The sequence below is a fragment of the Schistocerca americana genome, chromosome 4 (genome assembly GCF_021461395.2).
Source record: "Schistocerca americana isolate TAMUIC-IGC-003095 chromosome 4, iqSchAmer2.1, whole genome shotgun sequence".
Classification (NCBI taxonomy): Eukaryota; Metazoa; Arthropoda; class Insecta; order Orthoptera; family Acrididae; genus Schistocerca; species Schistocerca americana.
The window spans coordinates 407,270,856-407,295,339 of NC_060122.1; the positions used below are offsets into that span (position 1 = coordinate 407,270,856).

A 24,484-nucleotide genomic window follows, 5' to 3' on the forward strand; every position below is an offset into this window, starting at 1 on the left:
ACAAACTCTGGGAGGTTGTAGGGGACATCAAAACAAATATTTTTCGCTAATGTCATTTTTTTTTCCTACGAGGAGTCTTTAAATCGGCAGAGGAAGATTTCTCTGGCAGCAAATTAATTAAACCAACAAACACTTTTCCATTTTTTTATGACCAAGAGACAACAACTAGGTAGCAGATACGGCCCAGTTAAACAGACTCCAACAACACCGACCCACACATTAACGAAGAACCGCACATGATGAGCGCTAGTAACTGTAGCATGTGGGTTATCCTCACTCCAAACATGCGAATTGTGCATGTTGAAGACTTCATCACGCCCGAACGTTGCTTCATCGGTAAACAACACAGAGTATGGAAATGTAGGATGCATTTCACACTGTTCCAGGTACCATTGCGAAAACTGTGCTCTGGGTGGATAATCAATTGGTTCCAGGTTGTGGAGATGCTGTTAAGTGAAATGGACGTAATAGTTGCTCTGGAAGGACTGTTCTTACATTCGTCTGATTCGTCCCCATGTTACGTGTAATTGTACGAGTGCTAATTGAAGGTTACCGCTCCACATGCTGCAAGACAGCTTCCTCAAATTGCAGCGTTCTTACCGTGCGACGGCATCCCTGTCCAGGTAATCTGCTAAATGTCTTGGTCTCACGCAGACGTTGGTACACAGCATCAAAGGTCGTATGATGCGGGATACGGCGATTAGGATATTGTTGTTGATAAACCCGCAGTACAGCTCGTCCGTTGTGGTGTGCTAAGTAGTACGCACCAACCATATCAGTGTACTCACTCCAGGTGTATCGCTCCATTGGTAAACAGAAACAATGCACTACTGCACTGGTGGACAGCTGATGCCTACAACTAAAGAGCGTAATAAGCCCTTTAACTACTGAAGATCGTAATACGGCCCCTATCAACTGAAGAGCGTAATACGGTTTAAATAATCCTCGTAGGAAAAAATGACATTAGGGGAAAATATTTGCTTTGATGTCCCATACAACCTCCCAGAGTTTGTCGGTTTAAATACTTCTCACCCTGTATAAAGTGATAAAATAAAATGGCAGATACGTACCCAGATAGCCATAAGGAAAAGCGCACGATATCTGGGACGGGTGACGTACACCGGCCCCAGATTGTATGCGCCTGGTGGATTGAGGATGAGGGATGGAGTCCCGGCTATGCTGTATGAGAATTTTAGGGGTTTTCCACATCCCACACGGTGAATACTGGACTGTTACCGATTCGCGAACATTTAGAAAACATTCGCTCATTTTTCGCATGAATAATACCACATGCAGTCAGTTCGGGTTCACAGTTCTGTTCCAAGGGGGTAACAGGATAGTGAGAGGAAGGACTGCTGGTTACCCTTTCAGTTAATCATGCCAGATCCGTTTGTAACCACCTGCGCCGATGCAGGACAGCGAACCAAGAAAGAAAAGAAGAGGAAAATGCAAATGACATTTAAAGCCTAAATCGACAAATCTAATTCGTGAAATAGTTAGAGACAATATCTACAGGGAAATTTATGGGAAAAATTTCTCAGCCCTTCGAAATAAACACTGGTGTACGACACGGTTATGGCTTATCCACAGCTGGCCGCTGTGGCCGAGCCGTTCTAGGCGCTACAGTCATGAACCACGGGACCGCTACGGCCGCAGGTTCGAATCCTGCCTCAGGCATGGATGTGTGTGATGTTCTTAGGTTAGTTAGGTTTAAGTAGTTCTAAGACTAGGGGACTCATGACCTCAGACGTTAAAGTCCCATAGCGCTTAGAACCATTTTAACCATTTTTGAGCTTATCCACAGTTATTTTTAATTCAGTTCTAGAAAAGGAGTGAGACATTGGAATGAAAAACATAGATGAATATAAGAAATTAAACTATTATTTAGATAAGTTTTACTAGAAATACTAGAAAGGAGAATCATTGGGAAAATGTTGTAACCATGAAAATCTACAGAGGGCTGGAAATTGTGCAGTAACGATGAAATTTATCGAAACATGGAAAACATTTCAATAGTAATGAGAAAATCCAAGGCAGTACATAATCCAAAAAATTGTTCAAATATTTGTGGGACAAGAAGTCAACAACAAGCTGGGTCCACGAATTAAAAGGGGATTCCGGAAAATATAATACTAAATCTGTATAAACGGTTGACAGAAGTGTTTAGCAATAAGTACTTAATATGGGAGGATTAAAAGACAGGAGAATGAAAAAACTGGTCTAATTAGGTCGGAAAAAATGAAGGAGAAACACAGTGAACCGATGAGAGCACTGGAAGGAGAAGAAATAAAAGAGTGACGAGTAATGAAATGATACTGGTGCATGTTTATTAGCTGGCCCTTCGGAGAAGAAAAAACTGAATGCCACGTAACTGACCACTTACGGGGCACATGAGAAAAGTAATGAAACTGCTAACACTGGAAACGATCTGGCAAACGCTGTGTTGTTCTACATGTGTAGAGTGGTGTGTTCGTCCCTTCTAGAAGCTTAGTCCGTGTTTCAGCTCCGTACAGCCATCACATGAGTTCTGAGAGCGCCATCAGCGAAGTTGTGTTTTTGTTCTTTTTTTCGAAAATGGAACAGCGGAATTTAGAGCAACTTGTGTCAACAAGTTTTGTATTAAACGTGGGGAATCCATAAGTGTGGCCTTCCAAAAGTCGAAGGAGGCCTTATCAAGACTACAGGAGTTGTTCGCCAGCACAAATCGGTTTTGGAAGACCGTGGAAACGTTGAAGATGAACCTCGCTCAGGCAGACCTTCAATTTCAAACGTCGAATGTACGATTGCTACTGTGAGATCAGATCGACGTTTAACAATAAGCATGATGGGTAACCTGTTAAGCTGAAATACTTTCACTGTACATCAAAATTATGACCGAAGTTTTGCGCATGCGAAATATTCATGCCAAAATGGTGCCAAAAACCTCATGCAATTTTTGACTTCAAAAGCTGTTCCTTTTGATCCAGAGCTCTCCTGTTCACCTGATCTAAGTTCTTGTCACCCTTTTCTTTTCCAGAAATTTAAAAGGGTTTTAATAAGGCGTCTTTTGGGGACTGCGGAGAGCATTCAAAAGAATGTAACCGACATGTTACACGCCCTACTAGCTGAAACCTTTCATTGTTGCTACACTACTGGCCATTAAAATTCCTACACCACGAAGGTGACGTGCTACAGACGTGAAATTTAACCGACAGGAAGAAGATGCTGTGATGTGCAAATAAGTAGCTTTTCAAAGCATTCACACAAGGTTGGCGCCGGTGGTGACACCTACAACGTGCTGACATGAGGAAAGTCTCCAACCGATTTCTGCCGGCCGCGGTGGTCTAGCGGTTCTAGGCGCGCAGCGCAGTCCGGAACCGCGCGACTGCTACGGTCGCAGGTTCGAATCCTGCCTCGGGCATGGATGTGTGTGATGTCCTTAGGTTAGTTAGGTTTAAGTAGTTCTAAGTTCTAGGGGACTGATGACCACAGTAGTTAAGTCCCATAGTGCTCAGAGCCATTTGAACCATTTGAACCAACCGATTTCTCATACACAAAAAACAGTTGCTCGGCGTTGCCTGATCGCATTGACGGCACTTTGAACAGTGGATGCCTCTTGTAAGGAGGAGAAATGCGTACCATCACGTTTCCGACTTTGATAAAGGTCGGATTGTAGTCTATCGCGATTGAGGTTCATCGTATCGTGACATTGCTGCTCGCGTTGGTCTAGATCCAATGACTGTTAGCAGAATATGGAATCGGTGGGTTCAGGAGGGTTATACGGAACGCCGCGCTGGATTCCAACGGCCTCGTATCACTAGCAGTCGAGATGACAGGCATCTTATCCACATGGCTGTAACGGATCGTGTAGCCACGTCTCCATCCCTGAGTCAACAGATGGGGACGTTTGTAAGACAACAACCACCTGCACGAACAGTTCGACGACGTTTGCAGCATCATGGGCTATCACCTCGGAGACCATGGCTGCAGTTACCCTTGACGCTGCATCACAGACAGGAGCGCCTGCGATGGTTCTGTTTATAGCATCATGATGGTCTCATCCGTGTTTGGCGACATCGCGGTGAACGCACATTGGAAGCGTGTAGTTGTCATCGTCATACTGGCGTATCACCCGGCGTGATGGTATGGGGTGCCATTGGTTACACGTCTCGGTCACCTCTTGATAGCATTGACGGCACTTTGAACAGTGGACGTTACATTTCAGATGTGTTACGACCCGTGGTTCTATCCTTCATTCGATCCCTGCGAAACCCTACATTTCAGCAGCATAATGCACGACCGCTTGTTGCAGGTCCTTTCTGGATACAGAAAATGTTCGACTGCTGTCCTGATCAGCACATTCTCCAGACCTCTCACCAACTGAACACGTCTGATCAATGGTGGCCGAGCAACTGGCTCGTCACAATACGCCAGTCACTACTGTTGACGAACTGTGGTATCGTGTTGAAGCTGCGTGGCCAGCTGTACCTGTACACGTCATTCAAGCTCTGTTTGACTCAATGCCCAAGCGTATCAAGGCCGTTATTACGGCAAGAGGTGGTTGTTCTGGGTACTGATTTCTCAGGATCTATGCACCCCAATTGCGTGAAAATGTAATCATATGTCAGTTCTTGTATAATATATTTGTCCAATGAATACCCGTTTATCATCTGAATTTCTTCTTGGTGTAGCAATTTTAATTGCCAGTAGTGTATCAAGACTGGGAACGACTTCACTGGTGTGTAGCGGCCCAAGGGAATTATTCTGATGAGGACGATATTGTTGTTTGGAGAAAAGAAAATTTTTCTAGATCAAAAATTAGTTTCATTACTTTTCTTACACACTTAGTAAAAATGTCATATCCATGCTTTGCCTCACGTACTTGCGCAGGGAGAATAATGTGAACCCTACAAGTGCGTGAGGCAAAGCACAGATATGAAATTTTCCCATTCGGTGCGAGCACATTTCCCACTTCACATGTTTGTATTCTAACCAGCCAACAGTTGCTCTTCTATTTTCTATTGTGTATACGCCAGGAGTCTGTCGTAGGTTCAAGTAAGATCGCAGCAGGTGTCAGACGCACAAACGCTGCACATTGACTCCTGCGTACGTATAGGTGTGGCTCCTACGTACGTATAGTACTGCACCCGGCTGGAAACACATCAGAGTCGTGAGCGCTCCAGCGGTCGCCTGAATAAATCGTGCAGGGCGGAATGCGAGCCACAGTTAAGGGCTGCTAGCCGGGATCCCTTAATGGCCGCCGGGTCGATATTGGGTGCTATTTATGCTGTGCCAGCCGCCCAACCCGGCGCCCTTTGGTTTCCCAGCCCACGGCGTCCTGCACGTGCCGAATGAATTAAGAAGAGGTACACCGAGACACAGGTCCTCGACGACCTTTCTTTTTCACTGTTCGCGTGCGCCGCTCCGCTGCCAATTTGTTTCGTGCTCTTTCCCTGTGTTTCGTATCGGTTCGCGAGCTCCCGACGCCGCACAGAAAGACGAAGTGTTCGTCCACTGATAAAGTGCAGTGGGGGGGATGTAGTCGTGAAAATAAAGCGGGAACCTCTCTGTTTGTATTGCCGAGTTTAAATGGCGGGCAGCAGACTCCCGTGTAGTGTATCTCTCTCATCAACTGCCTCTTCTGTGAAATGAAAAGCTGCCGAGGTGGAAGCAAGCAGCAGAAATCGTTTAACGATAAACAACGGTCTTCCAATCACTGCATCTGTTACGCTCACTTCCTGACTGATGAAAGTTTATTTTGTGCCTCATTAGCTTCATGAGCAAGGACGGACACATACGATAACAGCGTCGAAACAGCTGAATAACAGTGTGAAATAGGAATCTGATTTGGGGTCCTAGGACCACCCTGTGTCGGGCTGGTTAATTTGAAGTTGGAACAGTTTCATCCATCCAACGCAGAGTATCACGTAATTGTAGTTACTGCGATTTCTGTACACTTATGATACTGAATTAGATGTGGCCTTTTCCTTAACAGAAAATCGAAAGGATAACTGTGTTAAAAGCGGTGGTACACATTAGGAGAGAGCCGGCCGCGGTGGCCGTGCGGTTCTAGGCACTGCAGTCCGGAACCGCGCGACTGCTACGGTCGCAGGTTCGAATCCTGCCTCGGGCATGCATGTGTGTGATGTCCTTAGGATAGTTAGGTTTAAGTAGTTCTAAGTTCTAGGGGATTGATGACCTAAGATGTTAAGTCTCATAGTGCTCAGAGCCATTGGAGCCATTAGGAGAGAGGCGGGTGGTACGAGTAGGGTATCGCAGAAAACGGAGGGATTCAAGTAAAAATGATCAAAGATTAGAATGAGACACTGAACCAGAAAATAACGAAATATACAGCAGTTTTTACATCGTACCTCACAAGAGTTCTAATCACAATAACGCCTTTAATAAATTTTGAGGTGTAAGGGGCAATCAAAAAGTGCAATTTGACTGCGTTGCTGCAGCGTGTATGTAACGTAGTGTGACACCGATGTGGGTATATAAGCAGTGACACGTCGACAACGGGTTAGCATGGCATCCGTGTCTTGCTGGAGTGCGTTCGGTAAATACTGAAACGTTAAGTACGGCGACGTCATTACCAAATGCGTTCAGACAGGAGCAACGTGCAACCATTCTTTTCTGGGCTGCCGAGTGACAAACGCAAGTAGACATTCATCGGAGAATGAAAAACGTGTATGAGGCAGCATGTCTATCGAAAATCACCCCTGCGGAATGGTGCGCGACGAGAGATGAGGGTGCTTCATTGAAAACGCACGCCCGATGGCACATACGCCAGTTCTAGTTGGAGACACACGAGCACACTCTCCGTAGTTCTGATCTCTCCCCCTCCCTCCTCCCCCATGGGATTATCACGCTTTAGGTCCCTTAAAAAAAGGCCTTGAAGGTGAAGGTCGGATGATTCCTATCGGACGAGGCTGCGCAGCAGGCAGTTGCGGACTTCTCACGCAGCAGCAGATGGTGTTTTACCAGACGGAACGGGTATTTTCAACCTGGTGCGTCTGTGGAATGAATGGCCCAGTGCTTACGGCTGTTTTGCCTGGTTCGCTTGGTTTTACGCATTCTCGATTGTACGGCCTTCAAACGTAAACTTTTTAGGGCTCCTAATACAAAAGCTAACAAAGAACGATTTGATTTAGCTCTGGGATTTTCCCGCGGTGCCTAAGGTATATCTCGTAGTTTCAGTTTTCTAAGAAACGAAAGAAGTAAGACATTTATCTTAGGCATAGCTTGAGAATCTCGGTATTTTCTGTCTTGTGGAATCGCGTAAAAATGCAATTCTTTTCACTGCTAGGAATTCGGCTATTGTAAACGATTCATCTTTTCTGTTTGAAGATTGGATTGTGTACTGAACTGCTACATTGATTTGCAATAAATAGTAAATCAAATATAAATTTAGAAAGGGCAGCTAATCAAATTTTTACAGACATTAATAAGTGGTTCATAGCCAATTCACTGTCATTAAACTTCGAAAAGATCCACTATATGCAGTTCAGAACTTCCAAGAGATTTCCTTGTGATGGGTGTATAAAATATGATGACATGGAAATAGGAGAAGCTGAGAGTGTAAAATTCTTGGGATTACAACTTGATAATAAATTCAGTTGGGAGCAACGTACTAACGAACTGCTAAAGCGCCTAAACAAGTCTGTGTTTGTAATGCGAATGGTGTCAGACATACGAGATATAAATATAAAAAACTGGCATATTTTGCTTATTTTTACTCCTTTATGTCATATGGTATCATATTTTGGGGTATCTCTACAAACAGAGAAAATTTTTTAGAGTATAATAAGAGTAATGAGAAGTGTAAATCCAAGAATATCATGTCGAAACCTATTCAAAGAATTGGGCATATTAAACACATCTTCTCACTATATTTATTCCTTAATGAAGTTTGTTGTAAATAATAGATCTCTTTTTCCAACTAACTGCTTAATACACAGTATCAATACTACGAATAAGAACAATATACACAAAGATTTAAAATCAATTACTCTTGCCCAGAAAGGAGTCCAGTATTCAGCAACACATATTTTCAATAAGTTGCCAGCAACCATTAAGAGTTTAGTTTCAGAAAAGGCACAATTTAAACATAATTTAAAAGAATTTTTGATGGCCAACTCCTTCTATTCCATCCACGAGTTTCTCAACAAGTGCAGTAAAGCATTTTAATGAAAATTTATTATACTTTAATTTTTGACAATACTTGGTTGTAATAGCCAAGAAACTAACAAATATCTGAATGATGGATTTAATGAAAGCAGATGTAAGTATTAAACCTGTAAATATTAGAAGTTTAAATTTAATTCATGTACATAATTTTAGTGTTTATTGACTGAGGATCATTAAAATTAATGAAACTCGAGTTTTTCTAATTACATTTTTGTAATGTGTTTATCTGACATGTTCCACACCTAGGAGGATTCCCTCTTTTATGGGTCTATGGAATGAATAATTAATCTAATCTAATCTATATATCAAAAGTGTTTGCTACTGATATTGGCATCTCTCTACAGTAAAAAGATTCATAAACGAATGTCCGTACTTGTAGGCGTTACTAACAGAGACCTTTCTTTTAACGATCTCTATAAGAAATTGTAGTGTAAAAATAGCAAGGATTTTATTTTAGTTCTTCCTATTAGTCTGGTCTCTTCGAATGAATGTCATCCTTCGTTAATGTGCACTATCATAAAAATAGGTATATGGATCGTTGCTACTACAACGATACACATTTGTAATGCGGCGATAATAGATCATAGAATTTGTGTTAAAATGAAGTCAATTCAACTACGGACACACAGTTTTAAGATAGTATTATGAACTTCAGCCTCACTTATTCTATCAAAAGAACGTACAGCATGCGTCACAGTGTATTAACTATATCAAATTTGAATAACGTACAACTAACCACGAAACAAAATTGAACGTTTTACACAAAGTACGACATTTATTCAAGTTTACTTACGAAATGCTACATAGCACAAATAATGACCATTCGCGGCTACACAATACTCGAGACATTTCACTCAGTTTTTGAACATATCTTCCATTACTGCTAGAAGAATTACGGAAATTTCATTGTGAATACGCTCTTTTAACAACTACGAGCTTCTCGGTCTGTCGGAATAAGCTCTCGCCTTCGAATAGCCCCATAGATAAGGGTCTGGCACGATTAAATCAGGCGAGCGAGGCGGCCATTGGACGCAAACGCGTTTGGAAATTATACGGTTATCAAACGCTTTACGGAGAACTTACTTGGTCTTCTTGGGTGTGTGGCATGCCGCGCCGTCTTGTTGGAATCAATTTTCGTAATTAGTGCTACGCACACGTTTGATGGTTTTAGGAATTCGGACGGTGCTCCGAAGCCCGGTTGACTTTCGATTCGATGCATTTGCAGATGCACCGAAGTTTCCAACCCATCTGAGTATTATTCCACGAGCAGGAATTGGATACCGTGATTGAATCTTGAAATGCTTACGTAAGGCAAGTTGCGCGCGCACAGCAGATTCGCCGAAGCGAGAATAGCACTCCACCACGAACGCACGATATTGCTTCGAGCATTTCGACGTGATTACTGACCTGTATACGGGATGGACTCTACACTCTATTAATAGACGACGCCACCGTCACTTTATCTTGTCTTAGTGCGAGTTATTCAAATTTGAATTCAGTAAAACATGCCTGTACCACAGAAAAAATTTTCAAGCTTTGTTAACTAGTGTCACTCTATTGCAGAAAATAAGCTTGTAAATCTTCTCTGACTCGGACACTCCATGAGGAGGAGATAATTAAAAATCTAATAAAAGAACAAGATGTCACTTCATATTTGGTGGTTGCGTTGGTAAATGCGTGACGGTGGGACTTTAAGAAGAGACTGATGCGCAAACATCTGTAAGAACAGCCAAAGTGTGAGACTGGTAGTATGGACCTTTGTTTTTCGTCTTACCAGGTTTGCGTTGGGTGGTCAGAGTGAAATTTTTCTGGCATAGCTTCCCAAATAAGACACACAAAGCATGTCGTCCAGATTTGCAGATATTTCCAGTGTCATAGAGATATGACGATGCTACCAAAATACTGCCAACATAGCCCTGAACGATCTCCAGAATTTTGTCAGAGTAACTGGGTGTCAGATTGGACGGTGTACTCACACATGACGCGTAGCGTGACCGGGTTGCTGGTGCCCTTGCCCTCGGTGTTGGCGGCCAGACAGGTGTAGTCGCCGGCGCTGAGCCGCGTCACTCCCTGAAGGACCAGGGACTGGTCGCTCAGGATTATGCCCGCCGTCACGTTGTGGTGCATCTCGCGGCCCTGCAACAGGAAGCGCAGTTACCGAACACTGTCTTGGAACTACCTGTAACTGGCACATTAGAGAATAAAATGTGTGAAGGGAACCATCCTTACTAACGAGCGACTGAAATAACCACTACGTATCTGACTCAGAAAAAAATTAACACACCGCCGTCCGAAAGTTATATCAGACTGAAAAAATAAGTCTCAAGGAAAGAGAAATTGCAAATGTAAACGAAATTGAATTCTGTGGTTCCTCTTTAATAGGTACAAGATGACATAAAAGTCCACAAACACTTAAAAGTGCACTAATTAGCAGAATAATATAGGTAGGAAGGTAAACCTTCACACTCATCCCTGAAATGACATGGATATTTTTTCGAAACCTAAGACGACGACAAAAACTGGCCAATAGATGACGCTGGTCAGCAACACGTCAGTGACTCCGAATGGGAATCGTGTATAAAATGAGCTAAAAAGTAAGAGAGGGAGTAAGATTCGGTAGCAGTCGCAGCATGTTGACTTTGCCAGGAAAGACACTGCGGGTGAATCTTTACTCTCGCACTGGAGGATACACTACTGCAGTTATACAATCATATCGCGATAAGAGGACTATTAGAACGGGTAATGTCCCATGACATTCGTCGCTGTGAAGAAAATCGTGAAGTTTGAAGCCACGGTTTGTTTGGACAATCGGCTCCGTAATGGGGGACCGGACACAAATGCTCTGCTGCTAAGGCAGTTCAAGCAGAAATGGAGACTTTTTTTTCTTTGAGTAATCAGTCTTATGACTGGTTTGACGCGGCCCGCCCGAATTGCTCTCCTGTGCCAATCTCTTCATCTCAGAGTAGAACTTGCAACCTACGTCGTCAATTATTTGCTGGATGTATTCCAATCTCTGTCTTCCTCTACAGTTTTTGCCCCTACAGCTCCCTCTAGTATCATAGAAGTAATTTCCTGCTGTCTTAACAGATGTCCTATCATCCTGACCCTCCCGCTTTCCTCTCCGATTCTAAGCACAACCTCCTCATTCCTTACCTTATCCGTCCACCTCATTTTCAACACTCCCCTGTAGCACCACTTCTCAAATGCCTCGATTCACTTCAGTTCCGATTTTCCCACAGTCCATCTTTCACTACCATACAATGTTGTGATCCAAACAAATATTCTCAGAAATTTATCCCTCAAATTATGGCCCATGTATGATACCAGTAGACTTTTCTTGGCCCGGAATGCCATTTTTATGATTTTTTGTCTGCTTAGCCTGTTCATCTTCACTTGCTGAAGAAATTACACACACTACTGTTTGGAGTGCACTGAGGCGTACCCTCCAATGCTATCCGTACCAAATCCAATATCTTCGCGAACTCTCAGCCTCATATTTTGTAACGGGGATAGCGTTTACGGTGGGAACACTTCAAAAAATTGGGGGAAGACGACTATTGGTAGTTTAATATGTTATCGATCGACGGAGTCCACTCCAGACTCAGAGGGTTCGTCAACACCTACAACTGCAGAATTTGGGCTAACGAAAATTCTAGAACTGTCGCGCAAACCCGATTGTGACGGTGTTGTGTGGATTTACCACATCAATTGTGATCGGAGCTGGGTGCTGCTTTTCAGCGTGACGTATAAGAGGCTGTTGTTGTTGTTGTGGTCTTCAGTCCTGAGACTGGTTTGATGCAGCTCTCCATGCTACTCTATCCTGTGCAAGCTTTTTCATCTCCCAGTACCTACTGCAACCTACATCCTTCTGAATCTGCTTAGTGTATTCATCTCTTGGTCTCCCTCTACGATTTTTACCCTCCACGCTGCCCTCCAATACTAAATTGGTGATCCCTTGATGCCTCAGAACATGTCCTACCAACCGATCCCTTCTTCTGGTCAAGTTGTGCCACAAACTTCTCTTCTCCCCAATCCTATTCAATACTTCCTCATTAGTTATGTGATCTACCCATCTAATCTTCAGCATTCTTCTGTAGCACCACATTTCGAAAGCTTCTATTCTCTTCTTGTCCAAACTATTTATCGTCCATGTTTCACTTCCATACATGGCTACACTCCATACGAATACTTTCAGAAATGACTTCCTGACACTTAAATCAATACTGGATGTTAACAAATTTCTCTTCTTCAGAAATGCTTTCCTTGCCATTGCCAGCCTACATTTTATATCCTCTCTACTTCGACCATCATCAGTTATTTTGCTCCCCAAATAGCAAAACTCCTTTACTACTTTAAGTGCCTCATTTCCTAATCTAATTCCCTCAGCATCACCCGACTTAATTAGACTACATTCCATTATCCTCGTTTTGCTTTTGTTGATGTTCATCTTATATCCTCCTTTCAAGACACTGTCCATTCCATTCAACTGCTCTTCCAAGTCCTTTGCTGTCTCTGACAGAATTACAATGTCATCGGCGAACCTCAAAGTTTTTATTTCTTCTCCATGAATTTTAATACCTACCCCGAATTTTTCTTTTGTTTCCTTTACTGCTTGCTCAATATACAGATTGAACAACATCGGGGAGAGGCTACAACCCTGTCTTACTCCCTTCCCAACCACTGCTTCCCTTTCATGTCCCTCGACTCTTATAACTGCCATCTGGTTTCTGTACAAATTGTAAATAGCCTTTCGCTCCCTGTATTTTACCCCTTCCACCTTCAGAATTTGAAAGAGAGTATTCCAGTCAACATTGTCAAAAGCTTTCTCTAAGTCTACAAATGCTAGAAACGTAGGTTTGCCTTTCCTTAATCTTTCTTCTAAGATAAGTCGTAAGGTCAGTATTGCCTCACGTGTTCCAGTGTTTCTACGGAATCCAAACTGATCTTCCCCGAGGTTGGCTTCTACTAGTTTTTCCATTCGTCTGTAAAGAATTCGTGTTAGTATTTTGCAGCTGTGACTTATTAAGCTGATAGTTCGGTAATTTTCACATCTGTCAACACCTGCTTTCTTTGGGATTGGAATTATTATATTCTTCTTGAAGTCTGAGGGTATTTCGCCTGTTTCATACATCTTGCTCACCAGATGGTAGAGTTTTGTCAGGACTGGCTCTCCCACGGCCGTCAGTAGTTCCAATGGAATATTGTCTACTCCGGGGGCCTTGTTTCGACTCAGGTCTTTCAGTTCTCTGTCAAACTCTTCACGCAGTATCGTATCTCCCATTTCATCTTCATCTACATCCTCTTCCATTTCCATAATATTGTCCTCAAGTACATCACCCTTGTATAGACCCTCTATATACTCCTTCCATCTTTCTGCTTTCCCTTCTTTGCTTAGAACTGGGTTTCCATCTGAGCTCTTGATATTCATACAAGTCGTTCTCTTATCTCCAAAGGTCTCTTTAATTTTCCTGTAGGCGGTATCTATCTTACCCCTAGTGAGATAGGCCTCTACATCCTTACATTTGTCCTCTAGCCATCCCTGCTTAGCCATTTTGCACTTCCTGTCGATCTCATTTTTGAGACGTTTGTATTCCTTTTTGCCTGTTTCACTTACTGCATTTTTATATTTTCTCCTTTCATCAATTAAATTCAATATTTCTTTTGTTACCCAAGGATTTCTACTAGCCCTCGTCTTTCTACCTACTTGATCCTCTGCTGCCTTCACTACTTCATCCCTCAAAGCTACCCATTCTTCTTCTACTGTATTTATTTCCCCCATTCCTGTCAATTGCTCCCTTATGCTCTCCCTGAATCTATGTACAACCTCTGGTTCTTTCAGTTTATCCAGGTCCCATCTCCTTAAATTCCCACCTTTTTGCAGTTTCTTCAGTTTTAATCTACAGTTCATAACCAATAGATTGTGGTCAGAGTCCACATCTGCCCCTGGAAATGTCTTACAATTTAAAACCTGGTTCCTAAATCTCTGTCTTACCATTATATAATCTATCTGATACCTTTTAGTATCTCCAGGGTTCTTCCATGTATACAACCTTCTTTCATGATTCTTAAACCAAGTGTTAGTTATGATTATGTTGTGCTCTGTGCAAAATTCTACCAGGCGGCTTCCTCTTTCATTTCTGTCCCCCAATCCATATTCACCTACTATGTTTCCTTCTCTCCCTTTTCCTACACTCGAATTCCAGTCACCCATGACTATTAAATTTTCGTCTCCCTTCACAATCTGAATAATTTCTTTTATTTCATCATACATTTCTTCAATTTCTTCGTCATCTGCAGAGCTAGTTGGCATATAAACTTGTACTACTGTAGTAGGTGTGGGCTTTGTATCTATCTTGGCCACAATAATGCGTTCACTATGCTGTTTGTAGTAGCTTACCCGCATTCCTATTTTCCTATTCATTATTAAACCTACTCCTGCATTACCCCTATTTGATTTTGTGTTTATAACCCTGTAGCCACCTGACCAGAAGTCTTGTTCCTCCTGCCACCGAACTTCACTAATTCCACTATATCTAACTTCAACCTATCCATTTCCCTTTTTAAATTTTCTAACCTACCTGCCCGATTAAGGGATCTGACATTCCACGCTCCGATCCGTAGAACGCCAGTTTTCTTTCTCCTGATAACGACATCCTCTTGAGTAGTCCCCGCCCGGAGATCCGAATGGGGGACTATTTTACCTCCGGAATATTTTACCCAAGAGGACGCCATCATCATGTAATCATACAGTAAAGCTGCATGCCCTCGGGAAAAATTACGGCTGTAGTTTCCCCTTGCTTTCAGCCGTTCGCAGTGCCAGCACAGCAAGGCCGTTTTTGTTATTGTTACAAGGCCAGATCAGTCAATCATCCAGACTGTTGCCCTTGCAACTACTGAAAAGGCTGCTGCCCCTCTTCAGGAACCACACGTTTGTCTGGCCTCTCAACAGATACCCCTCCGTTGTGGTTGCACCTACGGTACGGCTATCTGTATCGCTGAGGCACGCAAGCCTCCCCACCAACGGCAAGGTCCATGGTTCATGGGGGTATAAGAGGTATATTACAGAATCGCATCATCTGACTGCCAAACACGACTTTTATCCAGGACGGCGCTCCATCCCATACTGCTGCACGTGTGAAAGATCTCTTGTGCACACCGTTTGGTGATGATCACGTGCTGAGCCACCACGTCCCTCGTGCTTGGCCTCCCAGATCCCCAGCCCTCCATCCTTGTGATTACTGCCGGTGGGGTTACCTAAAGTCGCAAGTCTATCCCCATCTCCAGCCGTCATTAGGGATGCTAAAAGACAACATCCAACAGCAATTCCTCCCCAATCTCACTGACACCTTTTATAGTGTTGTTCACAACATTGTCCCTCAGTTACAGTTAACGTTAATGAATGGCTGCCAAAATGCTGAGTATTTGTTCTAAGGAGCCTCCATAGTCTTCGCTAAAAATCAGTTGTTATGTTAATTATTGCTTTTTTCCTATGTGCACATTTTGTGCACTTTTCCCTGCTTTCAATAAAACCCTACGTCATTTCAAGCATTTGTGTCAATTTTTACCTCTCTATCTACACTATCCCGGGAAGTACGAATTTTCATAACGGGCTTTTGAGTCTTCCTGTAATTCTTCATGCGACGGAATTTTACGATTGGTTTGAAGTTTTCGTTCATCTCTTCCAAGCGTTGCACAGTTATTTGTATTTCCACATAACTGATACATCCAACATCATCTATAATATGTCTTCATCTACTACTACACTCTCAAGCTCGATGTCGAGCGCGTGGCAGAGATTACTTCCCGTACTGTCGGTTATTATGGATTCTTCCCTTTGTATTCACATCTAGAGCGCGCGAAGAACGACTGCTTAAAGGCCTCTGTGCGCACTGCAATTAGCCTAAACTTGTCTTTGTGGTTCCTACTAGAGCGACGTGTGTGGATTTGTAGTACATTTCTAAATGCTGGTATCTGAAACGTGTTGAGTAGGCTTTCGCGAGTCAGTTCTCATCTTTCTTCAAGTGTCTGCCATTTCACAGTTTTCACTATCTCTTTGAGACTCTCTCATAGGTCAGTCAATGCTGTGCATTTTTGTTTGCGTTCTTTGTCACATGACAGCCAGTTTTGCTAAGAGATCCACACATCTGGGTAATACTGTAGAAAGGGTGCTACAGGCGATTTGTAAGCAGTGTCCATTGCTACGTAAGTCTGCATACTTTTGTACCTTTTGACACTGAAAGTAAAATTATCTGGGTTGTTCGGCCGCGTTATATTTCTTCTACGCAATATACGTTTCCACCCCTCTGCCCCGATCTTCTTTAGGATCTTGTGGTGTCTGCAGTTAGCTGAACCGTGGACAACGCAAGGTCCTGAAGAATTTCCCAGCAGAGCGGTCGAAGCGTCAATTGCTCGGAAGAAATGTGACGCGGCCTCGTAACCCTGAAGATTTTACCTTGTTCTTTGTTGAATGCTTTTCCCATTAACCTACCAATGAAGCTAAGTCTTCGCCTACGACTAATTGTATGTGATAATTTAATTTCGTACGCCTGCAAACTGAGTTGACTAATGTAATTTGTGAGTTACCTCCACTGTCCTCAAAGTTTACTTTTTATCCCGTTGTGAATTGCATTATTTGACATTTCTGAATGTTAAAGTTAGTTGCAAATCTTTGCACCTCACTGTAATTTTATCAGAGTCTGGCTGATTACTTCTGCAGGTTTTATAATAGCACTACATTATAGATAACTACATCACCTGCAAAAAGTCTGAACTTACTTAATTACTTTTGTGCCCGGTCATGTATATACAACGTGAACAGTACGGGTCAAAGTGCATTTCCCTTGGGCATGCATGAAGTTTCATCTGCTTCTATCTATGACTCTTTAGCCAAAATAGCTGAATCGTAATTCCCCAATCAATTATAAATTTCGTTGGAATCCCCAAATCATTGTACTTTCCGTAACAAGCATTGCTGTGGTACTGAGTAATATGCTTTTCGGAAGCCAAAAGATAATGCAACTACTGTTTGCTTGGTCCATGGCTTTCAGGACCTCACGCTCACGCATGGAAAGGGCGTGTGGACGTTTTCGGAAACTGTGGTGCTTGCTATGGAATGGGCCATACGTTTAGCGTACGCAGTAGCAGGGAGGACGTCGCTTGCTTACCGTACTTTAGTCTTTGTCTGATCCCAGAGCTTTTCATATCTACATTTTCTTTCAGCCTCAGTCAATGTACTGCTGCATGCCCTAGCATACAAGGCACTAACGTGTCTCATCTTTAGGAAAAACTTTTCCCATAGTCCTCTTTCACTACTTTATCCATTAAGACAAGTTCTGATATTCTTTGATACCAACACATATAAAAGTCTCCAGATTTTCTCCACTTCTCACTCTCCATAGCTTACACTTCACTTCCATACAGTTCTGTGCCCCGACATACACTTTCAGGTATTTTTAACTCTATTTCGTACCAGTGTTTGACACTAGTAAACCAGCACAGGCCTTTTACTGAAGGAATTTCTTCGCATGCGCTACTCAGTTTCTGACACCTTTTTTTGGTTAGGTTATCCTGTGTGATCGTACCTCCTGAACAGGACAGTTCTCACTTCTTATTCTACTGTGACGTTTACAAACCTATTATTAATTACTTTTCAATGTCAATAAGCGTCACCAACAGCAGTATACATTAAGATTTTTTATTTTATTCTGAAAGCAAACGGTTTCGGCAATTCATTTTCCCTTCTTCAGGTCCCGTATGCTTTCATCCAAATAAACTAACTTACCGTACAGCGCCATAAAACACTTGATATCGTGAAGTCCAATCGTTATACAAATGCTTCATACGAAGACGAAGAACAACATGCTGAGATGTTGAATAAAGGAAAACGAATCTTAATATGCCTCAAGTTTTTTATCATGGTTATACATTAACATCTTCTAACTAAAAACAAGAGAGGTTCGAATGCCTTTCCGCCTTGAATTACACTGAATAGCCAAATAAACTAGTACACCTGCCTAATATCGAGTATGGCTCTGAGAGCACGTACAAGTTCCTCAACAGGACGTTGCATGGACTCGACTAACGTCTGAAGCAGTGCTGGAGGGAACTGACACCATGAATCCTGCAGGGCTGTCCATAAATCCGTAATAGTACGAGGGGGCGGAGATCTTTTCTAAACGGCACGTTGCAATTCATCCCAAATGTGCTCAATAATATTCATGTCTGGAGAGTTTGGTGGCCAGCAAAAGTATTTAAACTCAGAAGAGTGTTCCTGGACCCAATTTGTAGACATTATGGAAGTGTGGGATGTCCCATTGTCCTGCTGCAATTGCCCAAGTCAGAAGGAATGCACCATGGACATGAATTGACGGAGATGATCAGACAGGATGTTTACATACGTTTCGTCTGTCCGAGTCGTTACCTAGTCATGTCAGGGGTCCCACATCACTCCAACTGCACACACCCCACGCCATTACAGAGCATCCATCAGCTTGAATAGTCCGCTGCTGACATGCAGGGTCAATTGTTCATAAGGTTGTCTCCATGACCGTACACGTCCATCCGCTCGATACAATTTGAAACGAGAGTCCTCCGACCAGGGAACATGTTTCCAGTCATCAACAGTCCAATGTTGGTGTTGACGGACCCAAGCGAGCCGTAAAGCTTCGTGTGGTGCAGTCATGAAGGTTACACGAGTGGGCCTTCAGCTCCGAAAGCCCATATCGATGATGTTTCGTTGAATGGATCGCACGATCACATTTGTTCATGGCCCAGCATTGAAATATGCGGAAATTTGAGGAAGAGTTGGACTTTCTCATGTTGAACGATTCTCTTCAGTCGTCGTTGATCCCGTTCTTGCAGGATCTTTTTCCGGCTGCGACGATGTCGAATATATGTTTCACCGTGTTCCTAACATTCACGGTACACTAGTGAAATGGTCGTACGGGAAAATCCCCACTTCACCACGTTCGAACTCTCTTAATTTTTGATAACCTTGATAACCTGCCATTGTAGCAGCTGCACCAGACACTTGTTGTCTAATAAAGGTGTTGCCGATCGCAACGCCGTATTCTGCCTGTTTACATATATCGGTATTTGCGTGCGCATGCCTACACCAGTTTCTTTGGCGCTTCAGTGTATATTGTGCTACTAGCGAGAGGAAGTAAACCATTAATGTCCTTCGGTATACAGCAATATCATAGGCAGGGTGACGTCTATAGTTACTTAAAAAGCAGTTTGGATTATTAAGTACCTAGGTGTGAAATAGGGGGAGATAACGAAAAAATATATACTAATAATAAGTGATATGACTTCTAGCTTCATAAAAAATGTCGAAGTGTACAAAGTCTACATAAATTCTAGTAGCCTAGCTATCTTGCTATAAATTCAACTAACCTTGCAAACTCGGTATATCACAAGGAAGATGAAGAGTTTCCGCATGACCTAGCAAGCAGGTGTACCACTGCCGGAAAATAATGCGTTAAAAGATCGACTAAATTATGTTTTGCAAATTTTGTTTAAAATCTGTCAAATTTCATTATAAGTTAAAGCAATGTCATTTTACGGAAGGCAGTCAATGGATTCATATATGGAACAAGAACTACCATAGAAAGAAAGTTCTCATCAAATCTGTTGGGATGTTACCAACAGGAATATTGTGCACACGTGACTGTAAATGAGTTTAAATGACTATAGAAGAGAATATTTCGTGGAAGCGAGAGCTTTATAACGAAGGCAAATGTAAGAAGTTCGTATTGCTTAAAAGACAGGTCCTTAACCTTCAACTAAAGAAAAGATTTCTTGGCGAGCTACTGTAGCATAGCATTAAGTACATAAGATTAAGGAAGTTTCCGGCTTATTATAAGAAAATCAGTCAGAAAATACCACTTTTGATAAAGACAAAAAGGAACTCGTGAACTTGCGAGGCAAGTATTTGGAGAGAATGTCGATAAAGATAGACGAGTTAATTCAGCTAATAACAGAGCAGATAAAAGCATTACTAGTTCGGTAGTAAACTCACGAGAGCCTGGTTAAGGCTTAATTAGGTGTTCGTGTGTTCCCTAACAAAGTTTGGTGGACTCTTCGAAGCAACGCACAAACTTCTGATACGCGCCGAAACACTACAGAAATCTTTAACAGTGTCGCTTAAAATATATGAAAGATGCATGTACGTATAGTCATTTTCCTAGGAGCAACACGAGGATTACTATTTAATCCTTAACAGAGCGAAGAGAAAAGCTGAGCTACTGTGAATATCCAAATATCAAAGAGTAGGTGATTTCCTGCTGAAATTATGTTTGAGAAGGACGCGGATGACAACAAATATAACAGCACTGGACGGAATATGTTATCTGCAAGTGAAGAAGTAAAACTACGAACTGGGTCGTTAAACTTTATAAGTGCATGATTCAGGGAAAAAAAAAACGACGGAAGTCAGAAGTGGTGTAGTGGTAAAAAAATGGACTCGCGTTCGTGTGGAGAGTGGCCTACATCACAGTCCCACTACGCAGTTTTAAGATCTACCTGATTTTCTAAATTCCTTAAGCAAATGTCATGGAAGTGTCTACGAAGGAGAGGAAAGAAAAACAGCAGATTTTCCTCCCCTCCTTTCACAATCAGATATATCACTGAAGTTACGTTCTGGTAGATGGGACATTCTAAACTTGGTTGTTTTCGATCGTATAAAGCAAAACAATATGCGTAATGAGGTGATATGCCCCAGATGGACAAGCTTCGACAGCGAAAATTGCTAGTGTATAGGCGAGTTCCCCTAAATAATTAAAAAAAATGTTTCGGGATTTATTATTTGAATGAAGTTGTTTGCGAAAGAGCAACCGCCTTTATACTTGCGGAATTTGTGAATTCAGCACACTGGCTGGCTGGTTCAAATGGCTCTGAGGAATGTGAAACTTAACATCTGAGGTCATCAGTCCCGTAGAACTTAGAACTAGTTAAACCTAACTGACCTAAGGACATCACACACATCCATGTCCGAGGCAGGATTCGAATCTGCGACCGTAGCAGTCGCGCGGTTCTGGACTGAAGCGCCTAGAACCGCTCGGCCACCGCGGCCGGCTTCAGCACACAAAAATCTACACTATCTTATCGTAAGTATCGCGGGGCACCCCTACGTAATGTGGAACTGATCATTAGGTGTGACGAAAAGCGGAGCTGACAGTATAAGAAGGGGCGGGAAGTATGGTGCTGTCAGTGGAGTAGCATTAACACCAAAATGGTCGGCAGGAGGTTTCAGCCACTTCCAACGTGAATTAACCATGTCATGTAAACCAAGTAACACATCCATTAGGGTCACTTCAACCGTTCTAAAGCTGCCCAAATCGACCACTGTGGCTGTGATTGTAATGCGGAAACGCAAAGAAATGACTGCGGCTAAACCAAAACGAGGCAGATCGCATGAACTGTCGGACAGGGACCGCCGAGAATTACGGCGGTTGGTTGTAGAAAACTTGCAAGAAATCAGCGGAGGGAGTCACTCGTGACTTCCAAAGTACTACCAGAAGACCAGCTAGTACAGTCACCGTGCGTGTGGTACTAAAAAGAATGCAATACAATTGTCGAGCAGCTCGTCGTAAGCCACACATTTCTGTAGAATGGCTCTGAGCACTATGGGACTTAACATCTATGGTCATCAGTTCCCTAGAACTTAGAATTACTTAAACCTAACTAACCTAAGGACATCACACAACACCCAGTCATCACGAGGCAGAGAAAAACCCTGAACCGCCGGAAATCGAACCCGGGAACCCGGATTTCCGTAGACCTATGAGGTGTTGTAAAGAGCGACGGCAATGGACAATTGACGACTGGTTACGACAGATTTTTAGTAGTCAGTCATGATATACCGTGGAAATCCGATGGAAGGGTGTGGGATTGGCGAATGCCTGGAAAACGTTATGTTATCTGCCGTCATGTAGAGTCAACAGTATGGATGTGTTTCTCGTCGTTGTTGCGATTAAGAAAATGTAAACTGTGAAAGTATATGAAAACATTTTGCAGACTTGTGCACTTCGGTACAGTAGAGCAAAAGTCGGGGTCGATGGTTGTACAAGCATGGCAATTGCCCAATCACAAAGCAGCATCTTTGAGGAAATAGTTTGTGGACAACAGAATTCTTTAAATGGACTAGACAATCCAAGGTCCCAACCTGAATCCGAGGGCATACCTCGCAGGTGTATTAGAACGTCGACATCGCTCCAGGCGCCAGGTGCCAACACCATTTCGTTCTCTGGTTTCGGCTCTTGAGGAAGAATGTGCTGCCATTCCCCTACAGACATTCAGACACCTATTTGAAAGAGTACCCAGCGGAATTCAAAATGGTTCAAATGGCTCTGAGCAGGTCATTAGTCCCCTAGAACTTATAACTACTTAAACGAAACTAACCTAAGGACATCACACACATCCATGCCCGAGGCAGGATTCGAACCTGCAACCGTAGCGGTCGCGCGGTTCCAGACTGTAGCGCCTAGAACCGCTCGGCCACCCTGGCCGGCCAGCAGAGTTCAAGCTGTCATATGGAGAAGGGGGACAAACTCCATAATAATGTCCACAAATAGATGTCCTGGTACTTTTGATCCGATAGTGCACCGATTACTTGTGAGGGAAACGGTACGGCCATATAAAACTTGCCGCTGAGGACATAACAAAGTGAAAAGCTAATACAACTACATATTGTGAATACTGATGCAAATAACGACACAGAATCAGGAGAATGTGAAGACTTGTATATAATAAAATGTGACACCTATGTGAATTTGCCAGTGGAATTTGAGCAAAAAGTAGTGCAAATTAGTTTAAGTGACGTGGTACGTACTACCTTCTTCCTATAATTGGCAATTGTTCATAACTTACGAATTAAAAAAAGAAGACTCACACTTTTGCGTATACTTTGATGATCCCGACCAACCGTGCGCACGGCGGAAGGTATGTCACTGCAGTTTAACGTGGGAATTACCCGTGTGTGCGTTGCTCATTGTTGATTTCTAATTCATTTTATAGTGTAGTACCAATGTTATTCCTTGACGCGAATCTTAGAACGCTCTAGTGACTCGTTCATTCCGAAAAGAACTGTTATAGGACGAGTCAGAGAACACTGAGAATAAAGACAATATTTTTAAATTCCTTATTCCAGGAAGTCATTAGAGACCATGCGCAAGCTCGGAACGGACAAAGTTGAGGAAAGAAGTCAGCCGTGTAATTTTCAGTCAACCGTCCCGGCATTTATGTTAAGCAGTTCGTGGAAAGCACAGAAAATCTGCCGGAGTGGCAGATTGTCTCGAATGTGATTCCCGTGTCTTAACCGCTGCACCGTCTCACTAGATTGGAGGGTCCAAGACACCGAAAACGTAGAAGGAAGTACTATTTTTTTACTGCGATCCGCGTGGTGATTATATAATGCAAATCAACAACGCAAACGAATGATTTTCACAGATTTTTTCTAACATATGCCGCGTTATGAGTGTAACAGCGAATTTTGTGTCGTAGTTGGAGTTCGGGTCGCCTTTGTAGATAAATATGTTGCCGATTAGGATTCAATGATGTGTTCCTATATCGTGAAAAGTTATTGAATAAATCGTCCTCCCTCAGTTTCAGAATCTGCAATTTACTTTTTCCCAACAGGAATGTATTCATTTCAACGTGAAGCCAGCTCTCATCTGGGCTTTAAAAGAAGTTAACCAATATAACACTTATTTAATTACAATACTAACTGTGAGGGATTCTCGTAGCACTAGGGCTGTTTCCTCTGTAATTCCCTGGTAATGCCATCATCAACTAATGACTGATGATGCTTGGTGTATTTCACCCATTTTCTTTGGCAGATTTCCCGGGCCAAAATTCCAAAACTCTTGCACAATAAAGAGTCATGTGGGTATCCTTCAGTTATTTATTTTTTCTTCCCCGTTGTCGGAAAAAGTAGTTTGATCTTTATTTCTCTGGGATAGTCCCCAAGATTAAAGTGAATGTTTCTTTTGCATTTGTTTTATCTTGTCTGGGAAACAAGACGTTATGTTTTTACCTAATATTATGCCAATTGTGTACATTTCCCGTGTAGTGCTGACCAGTTTTAATGCTTTTGCATTTACCTTTCAGGACAAAAACTGCAATTCTTTCACCTTGATCACGTTTTTATACTCTTTCAGCTAAAGCATTATAGTTCCTCCTCTATTTTCATCTGATGTACTGAATAAATATATCTTCTAGTAAATTCTAACTAATTACTTCCTCTGACTGTTTGCCGTGTATGCGTACCCTCACTATCTAAGAGGACCCAAAGTTCCATGACGTATAGACCAATTCA

The 24,484-nt window shown here is 42.6% G+C and overlaps 1 protein-coding gene across 4 annotated transcripts in view; it reads right to left on the reverse strand.

Moving 5' to 3' along the window:
- Positions 1–24,484, reverse strand: part of LOC124612849 (neural cell adhesion molecule 2) — a 609,158-nt gene that overhangs the window by 219,879 nt on the left and 364,795 nt on the right. For all 4 annotated transcript variants that reach the window (XR_006979578.1, XR_006979577.1, XM_047141276.1 and 1 more), the window contains exon 8: positions 10,146–10,305. Coding sequence is in view for 2 of the 4 variants with exons in the window: in XM_047141276.1 (XP_046997232.1) it covers positions 10,146–10,305 (160 nt within the window). In the remaining 2 variants the exon portion in view is untranslated. The remainder of the gene's footprint in view (positions 1–10,145; positions 10,306–24,484) is intronic.